The 21,847-nt window shown below is 43.7% G+C and overlaps 1 protein-coding gene across 3 annotated transcripts in view; it reads left to right on the top strand.

Moving 5' to 3' along the window:
* Window positions 1-2,196: 2,196 nt before the first annotated feature.
* LOC137374285 (phosphorylase b kinase regulatory subunit alpha, liver isoform-like) overlaps window positions 2,197-21,847 on the top strand; it is a 285,712-nt gene continuing 266,061 nt past the window's right edge. For 2 of the 3 annotated variants that reach the window (XM_068040092.1, XM_068040090.1), the window contains exons 1-4: window positions 2,454-2,601; window positions 3,079-3,817; window positions 13,431-13,589; window positions 21,569-21,616. In XM_068040092.1, the coding sequence (XP_067896193.1) occupies window positions 3,740-3,817; window positions 13,431-13,589; window positions 21,569-21,616 (285 nt within the window). In that variant the 5' untranslated portion in view covers window positions 2,454-2,601; window positions 3,079-3,739. Of the gene's footprint in view, window positions 2,306-2,453; window positions 2,602-3,078; window positions 3,818-13,430; window positions 13,590-21,568; window positions 21,617-21,847 lie in introns of those variants that run through there. The other variant, XM_068040091.1, reaches the window with a different exon arrangement.

Below are 21,847 nucleotides of genomic sequence, written 5' to 3'. Positions count from 1 at the left end.
TAGAGAAAGAAAATGTTGTCGAGGAGAATACTGAGATACAGACTACTAGGCTAGATGGGATTGAGGTTCACAAGGAGGAGGTGTTATCAATTTTGGAAAGTGTGAAAATAGATAAGTCCCCTGGGCCAGCTGGGATTTATCCTAGGATTCTCTGGGAAGCCAGGGAGGAGATTGCAGAGCCTTTGACCTTGATCTTTATGTCGTCATTGTCGACAGGCATTGTGCCAGAAGACTGGAGGATAGGAAATGTTGTCCCCTTGTTCAAGAAGGGGAGTAGAGACAGCCCTGGTAATTATAGACCTGTGAGCCTTACTTCGGTTGTGGGTAAAATGTTGGAAAAGGTTATAAGAGATAGGATTTATAATCATCTTGAAAAGAATATGTTCATTAGAGATATTCAGCACGGTTTTGTGACGGGTAGGTCGTGCCTCACAAACCTTATTGAGTTTTTTGAGAAGGTGACCAAACAGGTGGATGAGGGTAAAGCAGTGGATGTGGTGTATATGGATTTCAGTAAGGCGTTTGATAAGGTTCCCCACGGTAGGCTATTGCAGAAAATACGGAAGTATGGGATTGAAGGTGATTTAGTGCTTTGGATCAGAAATTGGCTAGCTGAAAGAAGACAGAGGGTGGTGGTTGATGGCAAATGTTCATCCTGGAGGTTAGTTACTAGTGGTGTACCGCAAGGATCTGTTTTGGGGCCACTGCTGTTTGTCATTTTTATAAATGACCTGGATGAGGGTGTAGAAGGGTGGGTTAGTAAATTTGCGGATGACACTAAGGTCGGTGGAGTTGTGGATAGTGCCGAAGGATGTTGTAGGTTACAGAGGGACATAGATAGGCTGCAGAGCTGGGCTGAGAGATGGCAAATGGAGTTTAATGTGGAAAAGTGTGAGGTGATTCACTTTGGAAGGAGTAACAGGAATGCAGAGTACTGGGCTAATGGGAAGATTCTTGGTAGTGTAGATGAACAGAGAGATCTTGGTGTCCAGGTACATAAATCCCTGAAAGTTGCTACCCAGGTTAATAGGGCTGTTAAGAAGGCATATGGTGTGTTAGCTTTTATTAGTAGGCGGATCGAGTTTCGGAGCCACGAGGTCATGCTGCAGCTGTACAAAACTCTGGTGAGACCGCACCTGGAGTATTGTGTGCAGTTCTGGTCACCGCATTATAGGAAGGATGTTGAAGCTTTGGAAAGGGTGCAGAGGAGATTTACTAGGATGTTGCCTGGTATGGAGGGAAGGTCTTACGAGGAAAGGCTGAGGGACTTGAGGTTGTTTTCGTTGGAGAGAAGGAGGAGGAGAGGTGACTTAATAGAGACATACAAGATAATCAGAGGGTTAGATAGGGTGGATAGTGAGAGTCTTTTTCCTCGGATGGTGATGGCAAAAACGAGGGGACATAGCTTTAAGTTGAGGGGTGATAGATATAGGACAGATGTCAGAGGTAGTTTCTTTACTCAGAGAGTAGTAGGGGCGTGGAACGCCCTGCCTGCAACAGTAGTAGACTCGCCAACTTTAAGGGCATTTAAGTGGTCATTGGATAGACATATGGATGAAAATGGAATAGTGTAGGTCAGATGGTTTCACAGGTCAGTGCAACATCTGTAATGTTCTATGTTCTGTGTGGAGCACCAAGTTTCCCATGTTAGGGGCTCAGGCCTGGGTGACCAATGACCATGAGCAAGCATTGGATCACTCAATGCCATTAATGACTAGTGGGCAGTGCAGGGGATTTACTGATTGATATATATCCTTGCAAATACAGGGGAAAATTCCAGAAATGGTGTTTCATTCAGGTCGGTCAGTTTGAAACTTCTTCATGACATTCTCCTGAGACTAAAGAGCTTGAAAGACTTTCACGACCACAGGAGTTTGAGGACACTTGGAAGTTTTGTCACGGTTCTAATGCAGGAAGCAGATATGTTGTCTGGATTTTTATTTATATATGCATTTTACAGCTATTTCTGTTATTGTTTCAGATTAAATCAGGTTTTACATTTCTCAGTTTATAGGGGTGTGAATCAGGTAAAGACTGCCTGCTGGAAGGTGACCTGACCATGTTCCTGTTCCCACCCCCACCCCCACCCCCACCCCCACCCAGAGCTGCAGCACTCACTGGCATTGAAAGTATTTACAGTGAGAAGCTGAGCCTGAATCTCGATGCATTGGGCTCAGCACTTGCTTTCCCCACTGTCTCCATCACCTGGGCTGCCTGGGAAATGCGGCTGAACAAGGTCCTGAAAGTCAAGCAGAGGCCAGGAGAGAAAATGAAAGAAAGGCTGAAAGATTGTTCTCAGTGTACGGTGTGTGTACAGTGTGGGGTAGTGAGCTGCCAGAGTGGGGGTACACTAACTGGAGGGTGCAAGCAGGAGAGAGAGAGAGACATGGTTTAATATTGTTACACTAGGACCCAGGGCCGCTGCAACAATCCTCCCCTCCCCCCCTGTTACATTGATGCGGAATAGAGAGAGCCGGAGCCGGGCTCAGTAACAATGTTACTGTACCGGAGCAGCTACAAAGCAGGAACTCAGCGACTCGATCCTGGAAGATAAACCTTCGACAGCCGGAATGTTTGAGTGAACTGCTGTCTATCACTGATGTAATTCTGCATTGGTCTGGTGCATCAGTCAGGGCCAGGCCGGACTGGGTGCCAGGTTGGGCAGTGACTGGGTGCTGGGCAGTGACTGGGTGCCAGGTTGGGCAGTGACTGGGTGCCAGGTTGGGCAGTGACTGGGTGCCAGGTTGGGCAGTGACTGGGTGCTGGGCAGTGACTGGGTGCCAGGTTGGGTAGTGACTGGGTGCTGGGCAGTGACTGGGTGCCAGGTTGGGTAGTGACTGGGTGCTGGGCAGTGACTGGGTGCCAGGCTGGGCAGTGACTGGGTGCCAGGTTGGGCTATTCACAGCCACATAAGATGTTGGGGTCAATGAGCGAGAGAGGTGACTAACCAGCATAGCATCACTTGGCCCGGCTCCAGCGAACCAGTCAGTAAACTGAGTGAAGCATTGGGAACAGATAAAGTTTAGTTCTTGTTGCTTGTGTTTTTCTGTTGTGTGACAGTAAACATTGTGTCTTCAGATTCACTAACAGCCCAGGAATGAGATCGTGAGCAGATGTCCCATACTCCCCATACCTCGCCAGGACACCGTGGATAATGCTGGTTACTGCTGGTCACTCCTGGTCAACGTTGATAACTGCTGGTCAACACTGATAACTCCTGGTCAACACTGATAACTCCTGGTCAACGTTGATAACTGCTGGTCAACACTGGTAACTCCTGGTCAACGTTGATAACTGCTGGTCAACACTGATAACTCCTGGTCAACGTTGATAACTGCTGGTCAACACTGGTAACTCCTGGTCAACGTTGATAACTGCTGGTCAACACTGGTAACTCCTGGTCAACGTTGATAACTGCTGGTCAACACTGGTAACTCCTGGTCAACATTGATAACTCCGAGTCAATGCTGATAACTGCTGGTCAACGTTGGTTACTGCTGGTCAATGCTGTTAACTCCTGGTCAACACTGGTAACTGCTGGTCAATGCTGATAACTGCTAGTTAACATTGGTTACTGCTGGTCAACGCTGGTAACTGCTGGTCAATGCTGATAACTGCTGGTCAATGTTGGTTACTCCTGGTCAATGCTGGTAGCTCCTGGTCAATGCTGCTAGCTCCTGATCAACACTGGTAACTGCTGGTCAACACTGGTCAATAGTAACCAACACTACTGGGCACCATGAGGAGCAGAAGCAACTCGGGAGTTCGATTGGATGGATATGCAAGGTTGGTGCAGCAAACCATTTTATGCCATCAGGTAAGTACCAGCTTTGTTTTAAATTCTATATATAGAAAGGGTTGTTTGTATTGGGAATGGATACCAAGCTGCCAAATCATCTAAATTCTGATTGAGTGGAGAGAAGTTGTCTGGCCCTACCATTCTCATCATCCTTGCACACATTGAGTCTCGTAAGCTATTAAAGTTGTGTTTTAAAAAAAAAGCCATTGGTAACGAGAAACTCAAGTCAAGGTGTATGGTATAAAACAAAAGAAAAGTACTGCGGATGCTGGAAATCTGAAATAAGAACAAGAAACGCTGGAAATACTCAGCAAGTCTGGCAGCATCTGCTGAATATTTCCAGCGTTTCTTGTTTTTATGTATGGTATAAAACACTGCTGAAGCTATGAAGAGGCAGCTAAATTGGAAATCGAGGCTGGTGAAACCCAGTTGGAGTTTCCAAAGCCTGAAGTTTGTAAGAGGAAGGAAGAGCTGAGAGAGATTAGCAATGGAGGGGGAAATGAGAATAATGCACGTCTACTTCCTGGTTCTTGTTTTCATAATGTAAACATCACTTTCGATTATGTAGCTACCTCCAGGCGCTTACCCATTGTCTCTCGAGACAAGGAGGCCAAAGAGGAAGAAGGGATTATGTAGCCAGAGATGGTTCAAATCTGAGAGACTGAGCAGAATATTAACATCACCAAGATGGAACATGTTATTTCTATGTTTAATGTTAATGTAGTGCATATGTGCTCTGTGGTAAATATCAACCACAACAAAATGGTTGAGCCTGTAACTACAAACTATCAAGGGTAAAAAAGACGATCATGAACGTAGCTTTGGGTTTCGACTTTAAGTGATTATCAGAACACTTTCACACCCACAGTGCTATAACTATCTGGATCACTGGTATCTATTTATTTTAAGTTAAGAAATTAATTTGCATTTGGAGATTTTTTTTGTCCAGTAATTATGCCTCTTTTAAAGGATAATTAGTACACACAACAGGATAAAAATGAAAGGATATAAGATTACAATTATGAGTATTTCAACTCAAGAACATACATGCCTCAGTTTTACCTTTTTAAGTATATTATTTGTCATATTGGGCAAAAATGGAAATGAAACAATGAATTTGAATATTGATCAACCCATCCAGCCCAGCACCATAGCTGTTCATAAATAAAAACAAGAAATGCTGGAAATACTCTGCACTGCTATGGGGAAAGAGCAGGGGACTGGGAGTAATGGGATAGCCCTTTCAAAGAGCTGGACCAGGCACAATGGGCTGAATGGTCTCCTTCTGTGTTATATCATACTATAATTCTATTGCAGCTGAATAATGCTTACATAATAACTTGATTATTCCAATAAATCTAAGTATAGTTGCTTTAGTGATTTGTAGCTCCATGTTCTCATTAATTTCCAGTGGGAGAGTAGTGTGTGTACAGTATATTTTAGTTTAGAGGAATGCAAAATTAATCTGGTACTGTTTGCAGTTTTCAATTCTGTGTGGTTTAACTCAATGCAGTATTACAGCCACATGGTCAGGGTTTTGCCTGGTTCCCAGTGTTCAACTTCCAACTGACTGTAGCAAGTGTGTTTTTGTTATTAGGGTTTAATTCCTTTGTGTTTCATTTGTCAAATAAACAGACAGTGACAGGTTTTCTTGTAGGGCGAAAACAGAAGATTAATTATTTATTGAGCAATACACCTTATCCTGAAATAGCTGTAGGTTTCAGGATTCACCTTAAACCTGTTGCATTCTCTTGGAAGTCATGTTCTCGTTGGTTGCAGGCTTGAGCTGTTTGTAGATTTCTCTCTCGCTTGAAAGTTCAGTTTGAAGATAGAGGAAAACTTCCAATTTCACTGCTGCACAAGTAGAAAATGTAGAAATTTCAGAAGTTTTATTTTATTTCATCTTAGTTTGTTTAGTTTGCTTACCCACTGTTTTTTTTTTCATGTTTGTACTTGCTGCTGTTCAATTTTCAGTCCGTTAACACCCTTTCTGTACAAATGCTTTGTTTTTCAACATACCATTCACATATTGTTTGCCTTTGCTCCACGACCTTCCGGTCAGCTATTCAGTGACCTTGTCCTATCCACACCTTCTCCTTTGTTATCTCTTGCCCCACCCCCGCTTTACTTGCTTATAACCTTTTACATTTCTAGTATTTGCCAGTTCTGAAGAAGGGTCACTGACCTAAAACGTTAACTCTGCTTCTTTCTCCACAGATGCTGCCAGACCTGTTGAGTATTTCCAGCATTTCTTGTTTTTATTTCAGATTTCCAGCAACCGCAGTATTTTGCTTTTATTTCAGCGGACAGTTTTCCCTGATTCCTATTGACTCCAGTTTTGCTAGGGCTCCTTGATGCCATACTCGGTCAAATGCTGCCTTGATATCAGGAACAGTCACTCTCACCTCACCTCACCTCTTGAGTTCAGCTCTTTTGCCCATGTTTGGACCAAGGCTGTAATGAGGTCAGGAGCTGAGTGTCCCTGGCGGAACCCAAACTGAGCATCACTGAGCAGGTTATTGCCGAGCAAATGCTGCTTGATAGCACTGTCGATGACCCCTTCCATCACTTTGCTGATGATCGAGAGTAGACTGATAGGGCGGTAATTGGTCAGGTTGGATTTGCCCTCTTTTTTGCACAGAACATATCTGGGCAATTTTCCAGATTGCCAGATAGATACGAGTGTTGGAGCTGTACTGGAACAGCTTGGCTAGGGACGCGGCAAGTAGTGGAGCACAATTCTACAGTACTATTGCCGGAATGTCGTCGGGGCCCATATCCAGTGCCTTCAGCCGTTTCTTGATATCATGTGGAGTGGATTGGATTGGCTGACGACTGGCATCTGTGGCTAGGCATCCTTTGGTCCAAATAGACAGTGTGGCAATGTTCAGATACACATGCGGCATCTTTTGCGGCAATGTCCAATTTTTAAAAAGGTAAAGTGAATTTTTATAGCTCTTCATTTTGAGTCTGTATTTTTTCACCATCCCCTAACCATGACAGCAGATTCAGTGATATATGCTGTTGGAGTTGAGCATTGAAAATGTCAGGAAAATGGAATTGCAAGATTTCAGAAAGCACAAGTGTTTTTATGTTTAAAAACAGGATAAAGAATAAATTGAAAATAGAGACTCAAAGTATTGGAATGACAAACACAGCTGTACCTCACCATCACCTCCATCAACCCCACTTCTGTCTCTAAATTGCCAGACTACTTATTTGACATCCTGTCCTGGAAGGGTAGAAATTTCACGAGTTCAACATTGGGAAGACAAACCATGGTCTTCTGTCCCTGCCACATACTCTGCTTCATTGCTACCAACGCCATCCTTCTCCCTGGCGACTGTGTGAGGCTCAACCAGACTATTTGTAACCTTTATGTCATATTTGCAACAAAGAACAGTACAGCACAGGAACAGGCCATTCGGCCCTCCAAGCCTGCGCCGATCTTGATGCCTGTCTAAACTAAAACCTTCTGCACTTCCGGGGTCCGTATCCCTCTATTCCCTTCCTATTTATGTATTTGTCAAGATGCCTCTTAAACGTCTCTATGGTACCTGCTTCCACCACCTCCCCCGGCAACAAGTTCCAGGCACTCACCACCCTCTGTGTAAAGAACTTGCCTCGCACATCCCCTCTAAACTTTGCCCCTCTCGCACCTTAAACCTTTGTCCCCTAGTAATTAACTCTTCCACCCTGGGAAAAAGCTTATGACTGTCCACTCTGTCCATGCCGCTCATAACTTTGTAAACCTCTATCATGTCGCCCCTCCACCTCCGTCGTTCCAATGAAAACAATCCGAGTTTATCCAACCTCTCCTCATAGCTAATGCCCTCCAGACCAGGCAACATCCTGGTAAACCTCTTCTGTACCCTCTCCAAAGCCTCCACATCCTTCTGGTAGTGTGGCGACCAGAATTGCACGCAATATTCTAAGTGTGGCCTAACTAAAGTTCTGTACAGCTGCAGCATGACTTGCCAATTTTTATACTCTATGCCCCGACCGATGAAGGCAAGCATGCTGTATGCCTTCTTGACTACCTTATCCACCTGCGTTGCCACTTTCAGTGACCTGTGGACCTGTATGCCCAGATCTCCCTGTCAATACTCCTAAGGGTTCTGCCATTTACTGTATACCTCCCACCTGCATTAGACCTTCCAAACTCTGCTTCTCTTTCCACAGATGCTGCCAGACCTGCTGAGTGATTTCAGCATTTGTTTTTGTTTTTGTTTCAGATTTCCAGCATCCACAGTATTTTGCTTTTATATCCTGCTGTATCCTCTGACAATCCTCATCACTATCCGCAACTCCACCAACCTTTGTGTCGTCCGCAAACTTACTAATCAGACCAGCTACGTTATCCTCCAAATCATTTATATATACTACAAACAGCAAAGGAGTCCCAGCACTGATCCCTGCGGAACACCACTAGTCACAGCCCTCCATTCAGAAAAGCACCCTTCCACTGCTACCCTCTGTCTTCTATGACCGGGATGGGCTTCCGGCCACATGTCTGTGCCATCACTAAGACCACCTATTTCCACCTCTGTTACATTTTCTGACACTTCCCCTGCTTCTGCTCATCTGCTGCTGAAACCCTCAACCATGCCTTTGTTAGCTCCAGCCTTGACTATTCCAATCCACTCCAGGCCAGCCTCCCATATTCTATCCTCCGTAAACCTGGGGTCATCCAAAACATGTCATCCTTGTGCTCGCGGATGTACGCTGGCTCTCGGATAAGCAATGCCTGGATTTTAAGATCCTTATCCCTGTTTCCAAATCCCTCCATGGCCTCACCCTCCCTATCTCTTTAATCACCTCCAGCTCCACAACTCTCTGAGATATCTGGGCTCCTCTAAATCTGGCCTCTGGAGAATTCACAATTTCAATTATTCCACCATTGGTGGCTGTTGCTTTAGCTGCCTCGGTCTAAAACTCTGGAATTCTCTCTCTGAACCTCTCTGTCTCTCCACCTCTCTCGTCCTTTAAGACTTACCTTAAAACCTACCTATTTGACCAAGCTTTTGGTCATCTGACCTAATATCTCTCCCTGTGGTTCGGTGTCATGCTTTGTTTCGTAACACTTCTGTGAAATGCCTTGGAATGTTTTATTGTGTTAAAGGTGCTATATAAATACAAGTTGTTGTTGTATATTTGGGGAATAGTCAGTTGGTTGGTCACAGCAATTGCTTTAGAGATTAAAGTGGGTTGTAGAGTGTGGTTATACTGAGATGTAGTGTACAAACCCTGAACTCGGGGATGGGCAGTAATTGCTGGCCTAGCCAGCAACGCCTACATCCCAAGAACGAATAAAACAAAATCCCTTCCACACTGGCTAAACGTACCTGAAGATGATTTTACGTGTTTGGGTAATGTGAGTACTCTTCTCCATATTCTTTTAAAGTATAAGGTAAATGTAAGGAGTGGGTGAACAGGGCTTTTACATTCTCGTGAGCTTGATGTCTGACTTGTATGGAAATCCAGCACTATGTTTTAAGGGGCTCTGAACCAAGCTACTTAGAACTCCATAAGGGTACAGTTTCTAGTTGCCTAATCTAAAGTGAACACACTCTTTCCGTAGTGACGCTTGTAGCCTTCCTTAACTCTAGGTACACATTCTATTTATGAAAAGCGTTTAGCTGCAGTCTGCAAGAGACGAGACTCTGGGGTCCTAAGTATGTACAGGAATACTGCTGGAGCTCGACTAGCTAAAATTGTGCTTTCTACAAGTACAGAGCACCCATAGACTTTCTGCTCCTTACCTGCCCAAGAACAGCTTACTCAGTAAGGCATTGGTTTGCAGAGTTATCTGGTACCAGATGTAAAGAATCATTGATGGTTAGCTTTTCTCGATCTCCAGCTTTCATTGCTGCACCCAAGCTAGACTGGCTGTCAATTGTCCAGCGTATTCTGGAGTACTACAGATCTGGCTTGCTCTGGGATTGGATTACTGAGTCTGCCAGAGAGGGTTGACTTGGTTCCAAACTTCTGCCATCAGGCATGTCGCCTCAGAGTCACCAGAACTCCAGAGTGACACTGTGTTGCCTCCTCCTCCTCCAGGATGGCTAGTCTCTTTTTATTTGTCCTTCGGATGTGAGTGTTTGCAAGGCCAGCATTTATTGAGAGGGCAGTTAAGAGTCACCACATTACTGTCTGGAGTCACATGGAGGCCAGACCGGGTAAGGACAGCAGATTTCCTTCCCTAAAGGACATTAGTGAAGCAGATGGGTTTTTATGACAATTCCAGTAGTCTCATGGTCACCATTACTGAAAATAGCTTTTAATTCCAGGTTTATTAATTCATTAATAATTTGACTGTTGTCTCTGGTATATTACTGTGGATTACTGGTCCAGTAAAATTGGCACAATGCTGCCATCCTCCTCATTATTTGGTCAATAGACAACTGATAGTTTGAGCAATCGGGATGCAGCGAGAGCCTCTCACCAGTGAGTGGCACAGGTCATGACAGAATGGATGCACACGCTGCTGTCTGGCCGCAGCACAGACACATAGAATATCCCATTGACAGGTGATTGAACAGTGAGAGCTGTGGAGCTGCTGCTGTTTTTACTTGCCTCTCTGCAACCCAGTTATGGTTGGCACTGAATCTGGGATATGTGAGTGCACATGCTCTCATGTCTGATCCCAAGATAACACCTTTCCAGCAAGTTGTCATTCCAAGTATTCTCATTTATGATGGACATATGCTTTCATTGTGTTGCAAGAACCCATGAATGACAACTTGTGACATGGCAAATACTTGGACATTCTATACTGCCAGGTCTATCCCTGCATATTATCAACGGTGATAATATTGGCTGTCACCATGCTGGCAAATACCTAAGGAGGGAAGAGGTTGACAGTGTCCATGAGCATGGGACTGAGAAGCACAAGTTGGTTGCTCGAGGCTATGTTGGATGGGGTTGAGGTTGCGATGTGTTGACATAATGTGGAAACTAATTTGGCAAACTGGAGAGGAGCTGAGGGAGAGGAAGAGTGGGGGTAAAATTCAATATAACAAAACTCAGATTATTTTCTGTAGCAAAACAAAGTGTGAAAGGTGATGCTATTCATAAATTTAAAGTCATGAAAGAAATAAAATGGAAACAAAGAAATTTCAGTTAGACACCTCCAATGTAAAAACTGTTGTCCACCCAAATCAGATGAATGGCAGTCCCACAATATACACAGCTACAGAAGACAGGTCAGCAATTAAAGCAGCAAAATCCATCCCGTTACCATCAAACAACCGAGAAAAATCACACAGTGAGCATGTCCACTCACACACTCACACTCACACACTCACACACTCACACTCACACTCACACACTCACACTCACACACACTCTCACACTCACACACTCACACTCACACACTCACACACTCACACACTCACACTCTCACACTCTCACACTCTCACACACTCACACTCTCACACACTCACACTCACACTCACACTCTCACACTCACACTCACACTCACACACTCACTCACACACACTCTCACACTCTCACACTCTCACACTCACACACTCACACTCTCACACTCACACTCACACTCTCACTCACACACACTCTCACACTCACACTCTCACACTCACACACTCACACACTCACACTCTCACACTCTCACACTCACACACTCACACTCACACTCACACACACTCTCACACTCTCACACATCCACATTCACACAACCTCTCACGCACTCTCACACACGCAGTCACTCTCACACACACACACCTGCTCACACACATTCTCACACTCACAAACATATGCAGTCTCACACACTCACACACACTCTCTCTCTCACACACGCGCACACGTACTCACACACACACACTCTCACACACATCCACATTCACACAACCTCTCTCACTCTCTCACTCTCTCACACACTCTCACTCTCACACGCACACACACACGCGCTCTCGCACGCACTCTCGCACACAGTCACTCTCACACACCTACTCACACTCACACTCTCACTCTCACTCTCACACCTACTCACACACACATACACACACACACACACACACTCACAAACACACTCACAAACATGCGCACAGTCTCACACACTCTCACACACTCTCTCTCTCTCACACACACATGCACATATGTGCACGCATACTCACACACACACTCTCACACACATCCACATTCACACGCACTCTCACACACTCTCACACACACACACTCTCTCTCTCTCACACACACACACATGCACACACACACATACATAGAACATTACAGCGCAGTACAGGCCCTTCGGCCCTCGATGTTGCGCCGACCTGTGAAACCATCTGACCTACATTATTCCATTTTCATCCATATGTCTATCCAATGACCACTTAAATGCCCTTAAAGTTGGCGAATCTACTACTGCTGCAGGCAGGGCGTTCCACGCCCCTACTACTCTGTGTAAAGAAACTACCTCTGACATCTGTCCTATATCTATCACCCCTCAACTTAAAGCTATGTCCCCTCGTGTTTGCCATCACCATCCGAGGAAAAAGACTCTCACTATCCACCCTATCTAACCCTCTGATTATCTTATATGTCTCTATTAAGTCACCTCTCCTCCTCCTTCTCTCTAACGAAAACAACCTCAAGTCCCTCAGCCTTTCCTCGTAAGACCTTCCCTCCATACCAGGCAACATCCTAGTAAATCTCCTCTGCACCCTTTCCAAAGCTTCCACATCCTTCCTATAATGCGGTGACCAGAACTGCACGCAATACTCCAGGTGCGGCCGCACCAGAGCTTTGTACAGCTGCAGCATGACCTCGTGGCTCCGAAACTCGATGCCCTACTAATAAAAGCTAACACACCATATGCCTTCTTAACAGCCCTATTAACCTGGGTGGCAACTTTCAGGGATTTATGTACCTGGACACCAAGATCTCTCTGCTCATCTACACTACCAAGAATCTTCCCATTAGCCCAGTACTCTGCATTCCTGTTACTCCTTCCAAAGTGAATCACCTCACACTTTTCCGCATTAAACTCCATTTGCCATCTCTCAGCCCAGCTCTGCAGCCTATCTATGTCCCTCTGTACCCTACAACATCCTTCGGCACTATCCACAACTCCACCGACCTTCGTGTCATCCGCAAATTTACTAACCCCTCTTCCAGGTCATTTATAAAAATGACAAACAGCAGTGGCCCCAAAACAGATCCTTGCGGTACACCACTAGTAACTAAACTCCAGGATGAACATTTGCCATCAACCACCACCCTCTGTCTTCTTTCAGCTCGCCAATTTCTGATCCAAAGCACTAAATCACCTTCAACCCCATACTTCCGTATTTTCTGCAATAGCCTACCGTGGGGAACCTTATCAAACGCCTTACTGAAATCCATATACACCACATCCACTGCTTTACCCTCATCCACCTGTTTGGTCACCTTCTCAAAAAACATCCACACATATACGCACACATCCACTGTCACATGCACACATACACACTCGCACACACATTCTCTGCTTCATGCACCTATAGCACAATGCATAGTATGCACACATCCCTCTCCCATATACGCCCGATCATTTTCAGGCAATTTCTGATGAATCAGATTAACTAGAGTGGTTGTCAGTTTGGTTTTCCTAACTATTTATTTTTGTTTTCAGAACCCAGTCACGGGACTGCTGCCAGCCAGTATAGATCAGAAGGATGCCTGGGTGCGAGATAATGTGTACAGCATCCTGGCAATATGGGGCCTGGGATTAGCATATCGCAAGAATGCAGACCGAGATGAAGACAAAGCTAAAGCTTATGAACTCGAGCAGGTCAGTCAGTGCAACAAAATAATTGCTTATTTCCAAAATAGAAGCAGAAAAACACTTTTTCCTTCTTTCGTTCTGATTTTTGCTCCTGGAAAAACCCACCCAGGTATTCAGGTATTGAATGTTTTGAAGAATGCCTGTTATTGTGGATAACTATTCATGCCAATTTCAAACGGTCAAGCAGAAAATGACAAACATATTGTTAACAAGATCAAGAAACAAAACTGATTTTTTAGCAACTGTAATCTATCCATTTGCAGGTTCCCTGAATTATAATTATAAATCTAATGGAATATTTAATTACTTAGTTATCCTGTTAGATCAAACATTATGCAGTTTTCCTTAAATGTTCATGATGGTAACCATTTTGTTACAAAAAAATATGTAAAACAAACCTGACACCTTTTGGAATCATTACTGCTATAACCCTGTACTGATATTGGCTATTGTTCTCAAATGGTTATATTGTGTTTTTTCCGAGCTGTTGTTTGTATTGTTTTTATATCAAATAGTAACTACAAACATTATTCTCAAAGTCTTAGCCAGCACTGTTCAATGTAATTATTTTTAGGGAATTCGCAGATTGAGTGTAAAGAGTATTTGTTGCTTATTTGCAATATTATTGAGTTATTAAGGAATAGTTTTTTTCCACTGTCGGTACAGTCGAGGATACATAAAACTCAGAGTGAAATGATATCAGGAAGGCTTGCTGCACTATCTGAATAGAATTGGATACTTGGAGTGCTGACATTTTTGTTCACTTGTCATTTACCTGTAAATTTCCTATGACTATGTTATTTTTGATGCTTACTGCCTTGCTATAACAGCAACTTTATTGAAGCAAATATAACCTGTGACTGACGTGAGATAAACATATTACACATCTTACTGCTACTTAAAGATTTAGGTCTCAAAAATATAATGTGATGAAAGCAGAGCTTTTATTCTGCATCAAATCAACTATCTTCTACATCAGATTTTCTTTGCAGATTTTGATATGACTTCAAATAAAGATGAATTGGTTCAGGATATTTTTATACATTCTCTGGATGTTGGTGTAACTGGGAGGCTGGCATCTGTTGTCCATCCCTAATTGCCCTGGAGAAGGTGGTGGTGAGCTGCCTTCTTGAACCGCTGCAGTCATTAGGGTGTAGGTGCACCCACAGTGCTGTTAGGAAGGGAGTGCCAGGATTTTGACCCAGCGACAGTGATATAGTTCGAAGTCAGGATGGTGTGTGACTTGGAGGGGAACTTGCAGGTGCTGGTGTTTTCATGTCCTTCTAGGTGGTAGATGTTGCGGGTTTGGAAGGTGCTGTCGATGGAGGCTTGGCAAGTTGCTGCAGTGCATCTTTTAGGTGGTGCACCACACCATTAACATAACGTTTGCCTTTGCTCCATGATCTTCTGGTCAGTTATTCTCTGTGACCCTCTGTCCTATCAACACCTCTTTTGTTATCTCTTGCTCCACCCCAAATTTATTTGCTTAAAATCTATTACATTTCTACCCTTTGCCAGCTCTGATGAAGGGTCACTGACCTGAAAAGTAAACTCTGCTTCTCTCGCCACAGATGCTGTCAGACCTGCTGAGTATTTCCAGCATTTCTTGTTTTTATTTCAGATTTCCAGCATCTGCAGTATTTTGCTTTTATCTTGTTTGATCAACTTGATCGAATTTTTTGAAGAAGTAACAAGGAAAATAGATGAGGGTAGTGCAGTTGATGTGGTCAACATGGATTTTAGCAAGGCATTTGACAAGGTCCCACATGGCAGACTGGTTAGAAACATAAAAACATAGAAAATAGGAGCAGGAGTAGGCCATTTGGCCCTTCGAGCCTGCTCCGCCATTCATTCTGATCATGGTTGATCATCCAACTCAGTAACCTGTTGCTGCTTTCTCCCCATATCCTTTGATCCCTTTAGATCCAAAAGTTATATCTAACTCCTTCTTGAAAACATACAATGTTTTGGCCTCAATTGCTTTCTGTGGTAGCGAATTCCACAGGCTCACCACTCTCTGGGTGAAGAAATTTCTTCTCATCTTAGTCCTGAAATGTTTACCCTGTATCCTTAGACTATGACCTCTGGTTCTGGACTCCCCCACCACCGGGAACATCCTTCCTGCATCTACCCTGTCAAGTCCTGTTAGAATTTTATAGGTTTCTATGAGATTCCCCCCTCACTCTGCTGAACTCCAGCGAATATAATCTTAACTGACTCAATCTCTCCTCATACGTCAGTCTCGCCATCCCAGGAATCAGTCTGGTAAACCTTCTCTGCACTCCTTCTATAGCAAGAACGTCCTTCCTCAGATAAGGAGACCAAAACTGCATACAATATTCCAGGTGTGGCCTCACCAAGGCCCTGTATAATTGCAGCAAGACATCGCTGCTTCTGTATTCGAATCCTCTCGCTATGAAGGCCAACATACCATTTGCCTTTTTTACTGCCTGTTGCATCTGCATGCTTACCTTCAGTGACTGGTGCACGAGAACACCCAGGTCTCGCTGCATATTCCCCTCTCTCAGTTTATAGTCATTCAGATAATAATCTGCCTTCCTGTTTTTGCTACCTTACATTTATCCACATTATACTGCATCTGTCATGCATCAGCCCACTCACTCAACTTGTCCAAATCACCCTGAAGCCTCTCTGCATCCTCCTCACAACTCACCCTCCCACCCGGTTTTGTGTCACCTGCAAATTTGGAGATTTTACATTTAGTTCCCTTATCTAAATCATTAATTTATATTGTGAATAGCTGGGGCCCTAGCACCGATCCCTGCGGTACCCCACTAGTCACTGCCTGCCATTCAGAAAAAGACCCATTTATCCCTACTCTTTGTTTCCTGTCTGCCAACCAATTTTCTATCCATCGCAATACACTAGCCCCAATCCCATGCTTTAATTTTACATGCTAATCTCTTATGTGGGACTTTGTCGAAAACCTTCTGAAAGTCCAAATAAACCACATCCACTGGCTCCACCTCAAAAACTGTACTAGTTACATCCTCGAAGAATTCTAGTAGATTTGTCAAGCATGATTTCCCTTTCGTAAATCCATGCTGACTCTGTCCAATTCTACCACTGTTCTCCAAGTGCTCTGCTATAAAATCTTTGATAATGGACTCTAGAATTTACCCAACTACCGACGTCGGGTTGACTGGTCTATAATTTTCTGCTTTCTCTCTACCTCCCTTTTTAAATAGTGGGGTTACATTAGCTACCCTCCAATCTATAGGAACTGTTCCAGAGTCTATAGAATCTTGGAAGATGACCACCAATGCATCCACTATTTCTAGGGCCACATCCTTAAATACCCTGGGATGCAGACCATCATGCCGTGGGGATTTATCGGCATTCAATCCCATCAATTTCCCCAACACCATTTCTCTACTAATACTGAATTCTTTCAGTTCCTCTCTCTCACTTAGCCCTGTGTTCCTCAACATTTCTGGTATGATATTTATGTCCTCCTTTGTGAAGACAGAACCAAAGTATGCATTTAGTTGGTCAACCATTTCTTTATTCCCCATAATAAATTCCCCTGTTTCTGACTGTAAGGGACCTACATTTGTCTTCACCAATCTTTTCTCTTCACATACCGATAGAAACTTTTACAGTCAGTTTTTTTTGTTCCCCGCAAGCTTGCTCTCGTACTCTATTTTCCCCTTCTTAATCAATCCCTTCGTCCTCCTTTGAGGAATTCTAAACTGCTCCCAATCCTTAGGTCTGTTGTTTTTTCTGGCAGATTTATATCCCTCTTCCTTGGATCTAATGCTATCTCTAATTTCCCTTGTAAGCCATGGTTTGGCTACCTTCCTCGTTTTATTTTTGTGCCAGACAGGGATAAACAATTGTTGCAGTTCATCCATGCACTCTTTAAATGTTTGCCATTGCCTATCCACCGTCATCCCTTTAAGTAACGTTTTCCAATCTGTCATAGCCAACTCGCGCCTCATACCGTCGTAGTTTCCTTTAAGATTCAGGACCCTAGTCTCAGAATCAACTACGTCACTCTCCGTCTTGATGAGGAATTCAATCATATTATGGTCGCTCGTCCCCAAGCGGTCTCGCACAACTAGATTGTCAATTGTTCCTCTCTGATTACACAGTAGCCAGTCTAGGATGGCCTGTTCTCCAGTTGGTTCCTCAACATATTGGTCCAGAAAACTATCCCGTATACACTCCAAGAATTCCTCCACTATGGAATTGTGTCTAATTTGATTTGCCCATTCTATATGCAGATTAAAGTCACCCATAATTATAGATGTTCCTTTTTCGCATGCGTCTCTAATTTTCTGCCATTCTGCCATTCCCAACGTCACCACTACAGTTAAAAAATGCAGCAAAGTGGATACAAAATTGACTCAGTGGCAAGAAGCAAAGGGTAATTGTTGATAGCTGTTTTAACGACTGGAGGGCTGTTTCCAGTGGCATTCCGCAGGACTCAGTACTGGGCCCCCTGCTTTTTGGGGTGTATATTAACAATTTGGACGTAAATGTAGGCGGCATGATGAAAAATTTTGCGAAAAGTAGATAGCGAGGAGGATAGCTATAGGCTGCAGGAAGATATTGATGGTCTGGTAGTTGGGCAGAAAAGTGGCAAATGGAATTCAACCTGGAGAAGTGTGAGATGATGCATTTGGGGAGGTCAAACAAGCAAAGGAATACACGATTAATGGGAAAATACTGAGAGGTGTAGAGGAAGTGAGGGACCTTGGAGTGAATGTCCACAGATCCCTGAAGGTAGCAGGAGAGGCCGATAAGGTGGTTAAGAAGGCAAAGGGAATCCTTTCCTTTATTAACCGAGGTTTGGCATACAAGAGCAGGGAAATTATGCTGGAACTGTATAACTCATTGGTTAGACCACAACTTGAGAACTGTGTGCAGTTCTGGTCACCTCATTACAGAAAGGATGTAGTTGCACTAGAGAGGGTACAGAGGAGATTTACGAAGATGTTGCCAGGACTGGAAAAATGCAGCTATGAGGAAAGATTAGATAGGCTGGGGTTGTTTTCCTTGGAACAAAGAAGGCTGAGGGGAGATCTGATTGAGATGTACAAAATTTTCAGGGGCTTGGATAGAGTGGGCTACGGACCAAATGCTGGAAGATGGGATTAGAGTAGGTGGATCGTTTTTCAGCCGGCACAGACACGATGGGCCAAGTGGCCTCTTTCTGTGCCTTAGACTTTCTATAACTATGATTTTTTTAAATTCATGGGATGTGAGTGTCACTGGCTCGGCCAGCATTTATTGCCCATCCGTAATTGCCCTTGAGAAGGTGGTGGTGAACTGCCTTCTTGAACCATTGCAGTACATGTGAGGTAGGTATACCCACAGTGCTGTTAGGAAAGGAGATCCAGGATTTTGACCCAGCGACAGTGAAGGAACGGCGATATAGTTCCAAGTCAGGATGGTGTGTGACTTGGAGGGGAACTTGCAGGTGTTGGTGTTCCCATGCATTTGCTGCCCTTGTCCTTCTAGTTGGTAGAGTTCGCAGGTTTGGAAGGTGCTGTCTAAGGAGCCTTGGTGCATTGCTGCAGTGCACCTTGTAGATGGTACACACTGCTGCCGGTGGTGGAGGGAGTGAATGTTTGTGAATGGGGTGCCAATGAAGTGGGCTACTTTGTCCTGGATGGTGTCGAGCTTCTTGAGTGTTGTTGGAGCTGCACCCATCCAGACAAGTGGAGAGTATTCTATCACACTCCTGACTTGTGCCTTGTAGATGGTGGACAGGCTTTGGGGAGTCAGGAGGTGAGTTACTCGCCTCAGGATTCCTAGCCTCTGATCTCTGATTCTATGAGGAACTTTATTTACTAATATAGATTGGAGAAATTGGAACCGTTTTCCTTGGAGAGGAGAAGGCTGAGAGGAGATTTCATAGAGGTATTCAAAATCTTAACGGTCTGACAGAGTAGATAGGGAGAAACTGTTCCCACTCCTGAAAGGATCAAGAATGAGAGGGCACACATTTAAAGTATTTGGCAAAAGAAGCAATGGTGACATGAGGAAAAACTTTTTCATGCAGAGAGTGGTTAAGGTCTGGAATGCACTGTCTGAGAACGTGGTGGAGGCAGGTTCAATTAAAGTATTCAAAAGGGAATAAAAGTGTTATCTGAAAATGAAGAGTGTACAGACTTACGGAGAGAAAGCGGGGGAAATGGCATGAGGTGAATTGCTCATTCGGACAACCAGCACAGACACGATGGGCCGAATGGCCTCGTTCTGTGCTGTAACAATTCCATAGATTTAACCAGCTGCAGAAAATAACTCAGACTATTTTTAAATAATGCTTTACTGCAATGTTTAAATAAATTAAAATTGATAAACGTGCTTTACAGTTTGAGAAGTCCCATCTTATAAATGTAAAAGTACCTTTTCTGGAATGGCTTGGCAGTAATGGACAAGGTTAATGCAATGAACATTTTATGCTTGGATTTTACAATCAGCTTTTGATTCCTGTCATGCGACAGGAGGCAGTCATTGACAGCATTTCTGTGATACTGAGCTGGGATTAATCATTTGACCCAGCTGACAAGAACAAGACTGGGAAGGAAATGATGAACTGTTTTACAGAACTGAAGCTTGTCTCTCTGTTAAAGTTTAGGATATTTAAGTTATTTAGCCAGTAAGTTACTATAGTGAAGATGGCAAAAGTCACATTTTTACAACAGTATCTTATGTAGCATTTACAACAGTAATTTAGACATGAATACTTTTTATCAGTAATTATATTTGCAACAAATGATAATGATAGCAAAATGCTAAGACAATGACTATAGGATCCGGAATAGGCCATTCAGCCCCTTGAGCCTATGCTGTCATTCAGTTCGGCCGGGGCTGATCTGTGCTTCAACTCTATTTACTCCATAATTGTGGCAGTGAGTTCCAGATTTCCATTGCCTCTTGTGTGTAAAAGTGCTTCCTGATTTCGCTCCTAAATGGTCAAGTTCTAATTTTCAGCTTGGGCCCTCATGTTCTAAATGTCCTTATAATTTAACCCTTTAAGCCCTGGTGTCATTCTGGTGAATCTGCGCTGTATCACCCATTACCCCTGGCTCCATCACTGACAGCAGATAATTTTCCCTTGATTGTTTATTGGAATATGTCCTGTTACGACCAGGTGAGAAAGATGTCTTGGGGTCTTTTACTGTCTTCACCTGGTCCTGTTGTAACAGGGTTTAATTTTTTAAACACACTGTGTTTTGAGCTCTCCCTTTGTGAATCCTAGTTCACAGCTTTCTGATTATAAGGCAAAGAAATGAGCACACCAAGTTTTTCCTAGGTTTAAAGAGAAAAAGTGAAATTTATTAAACCTTAAACTTAAACTCTAATATGGTTAACGCCTACGGATATATGACAGCCCACGCTAGCATGCACAGCCGATACACGCAGGTAGATAGGGACAGCAAAGAGGAGAGAAAAATATAAGGTGAAAGGTTTGAGGCAGTCGCTGAAGGGGGTTTCTGGTTGCTGTTCCTATGGTTCCAACTCGCTGTTGAGTCTTTGATTGTAGGCAGCACTTACTTTTCGTTGGGGCCCAGTATTCTTCTTAAACCTTGTTCAACATAGGACTTTTCTTTCTTTTGAGGTTCACGTGTCTTCAATGGTTTCCAAAGCTGGTGAGAGCGAGATGAGTGCAGACAGGAGCTTAGTCCAGGAGAATAGTGCTTTCTGAGTCTTTTTCCTGTTGGAAGTTCAAATTCAAAAAACTGTAACAGTCAGTTAGACATGTGACTAAAACTAGTCTGACCACTTCTTCTGTGTATTGGGGAAGCAACGACTGGGTCCCCTTGTTCCAACGCTGTTTGTTACTATGCAAATGTCTTTCCAGTCAGAGGCTTGCAATTTTAATTTTAATGTTCATGTGGCGAAATAATGTGTGCCTCAGTCTTGGCAGGTAGGAGGGGCTTGCCTGACAGTCCATCTATTCTGCATGATCAAGATTTGTGAAGTTCTGCACTGATTATTTCTTTCCACAGAGTGTTGTGAAGTTGATGAGGGGGCTCCTCCATTGCATGATAAGGCAGGTACGTTACCTTCATTCCTACACATACTTTGGAAATTCAGAAAAAAGCAGCATTATAGTGATAATTTCAACTTGCCTGAGAAGCTTGGCTGATTCTAGTTGGTGTCAAACAAATTATTTGATTTAATTAGTAAGATGTAAAACAAGCATCTATTATTGACCCACATTGCTGTGGAGTTTACAGTTTGTCCTCATGTTTTACTGTCACAGTATTTATTCATGAACCCTCTTA

The sequence above is a fragment of the Heterodontus francisci genome, chromosome 10 (genome assembly GCF_036365525.1).
Source record: "Heterodontus francisci isolate sHetFra1 chromosome 10, sHetFra1.hap1, whole genome shotgun sequence".
NCBI classification, from domain to species: domain Eukaryota; kingdom Metazoa; phylum Chordata; class Chondrichthyes; order Heterodontiformes; family Heterodontidae; genus Heterodontus; species Heterodontus francisci.
Note: the sequence above shows the minus strand (reverse complement) of the source record. Positions and strands in the feature narration are given on the sequence as shown.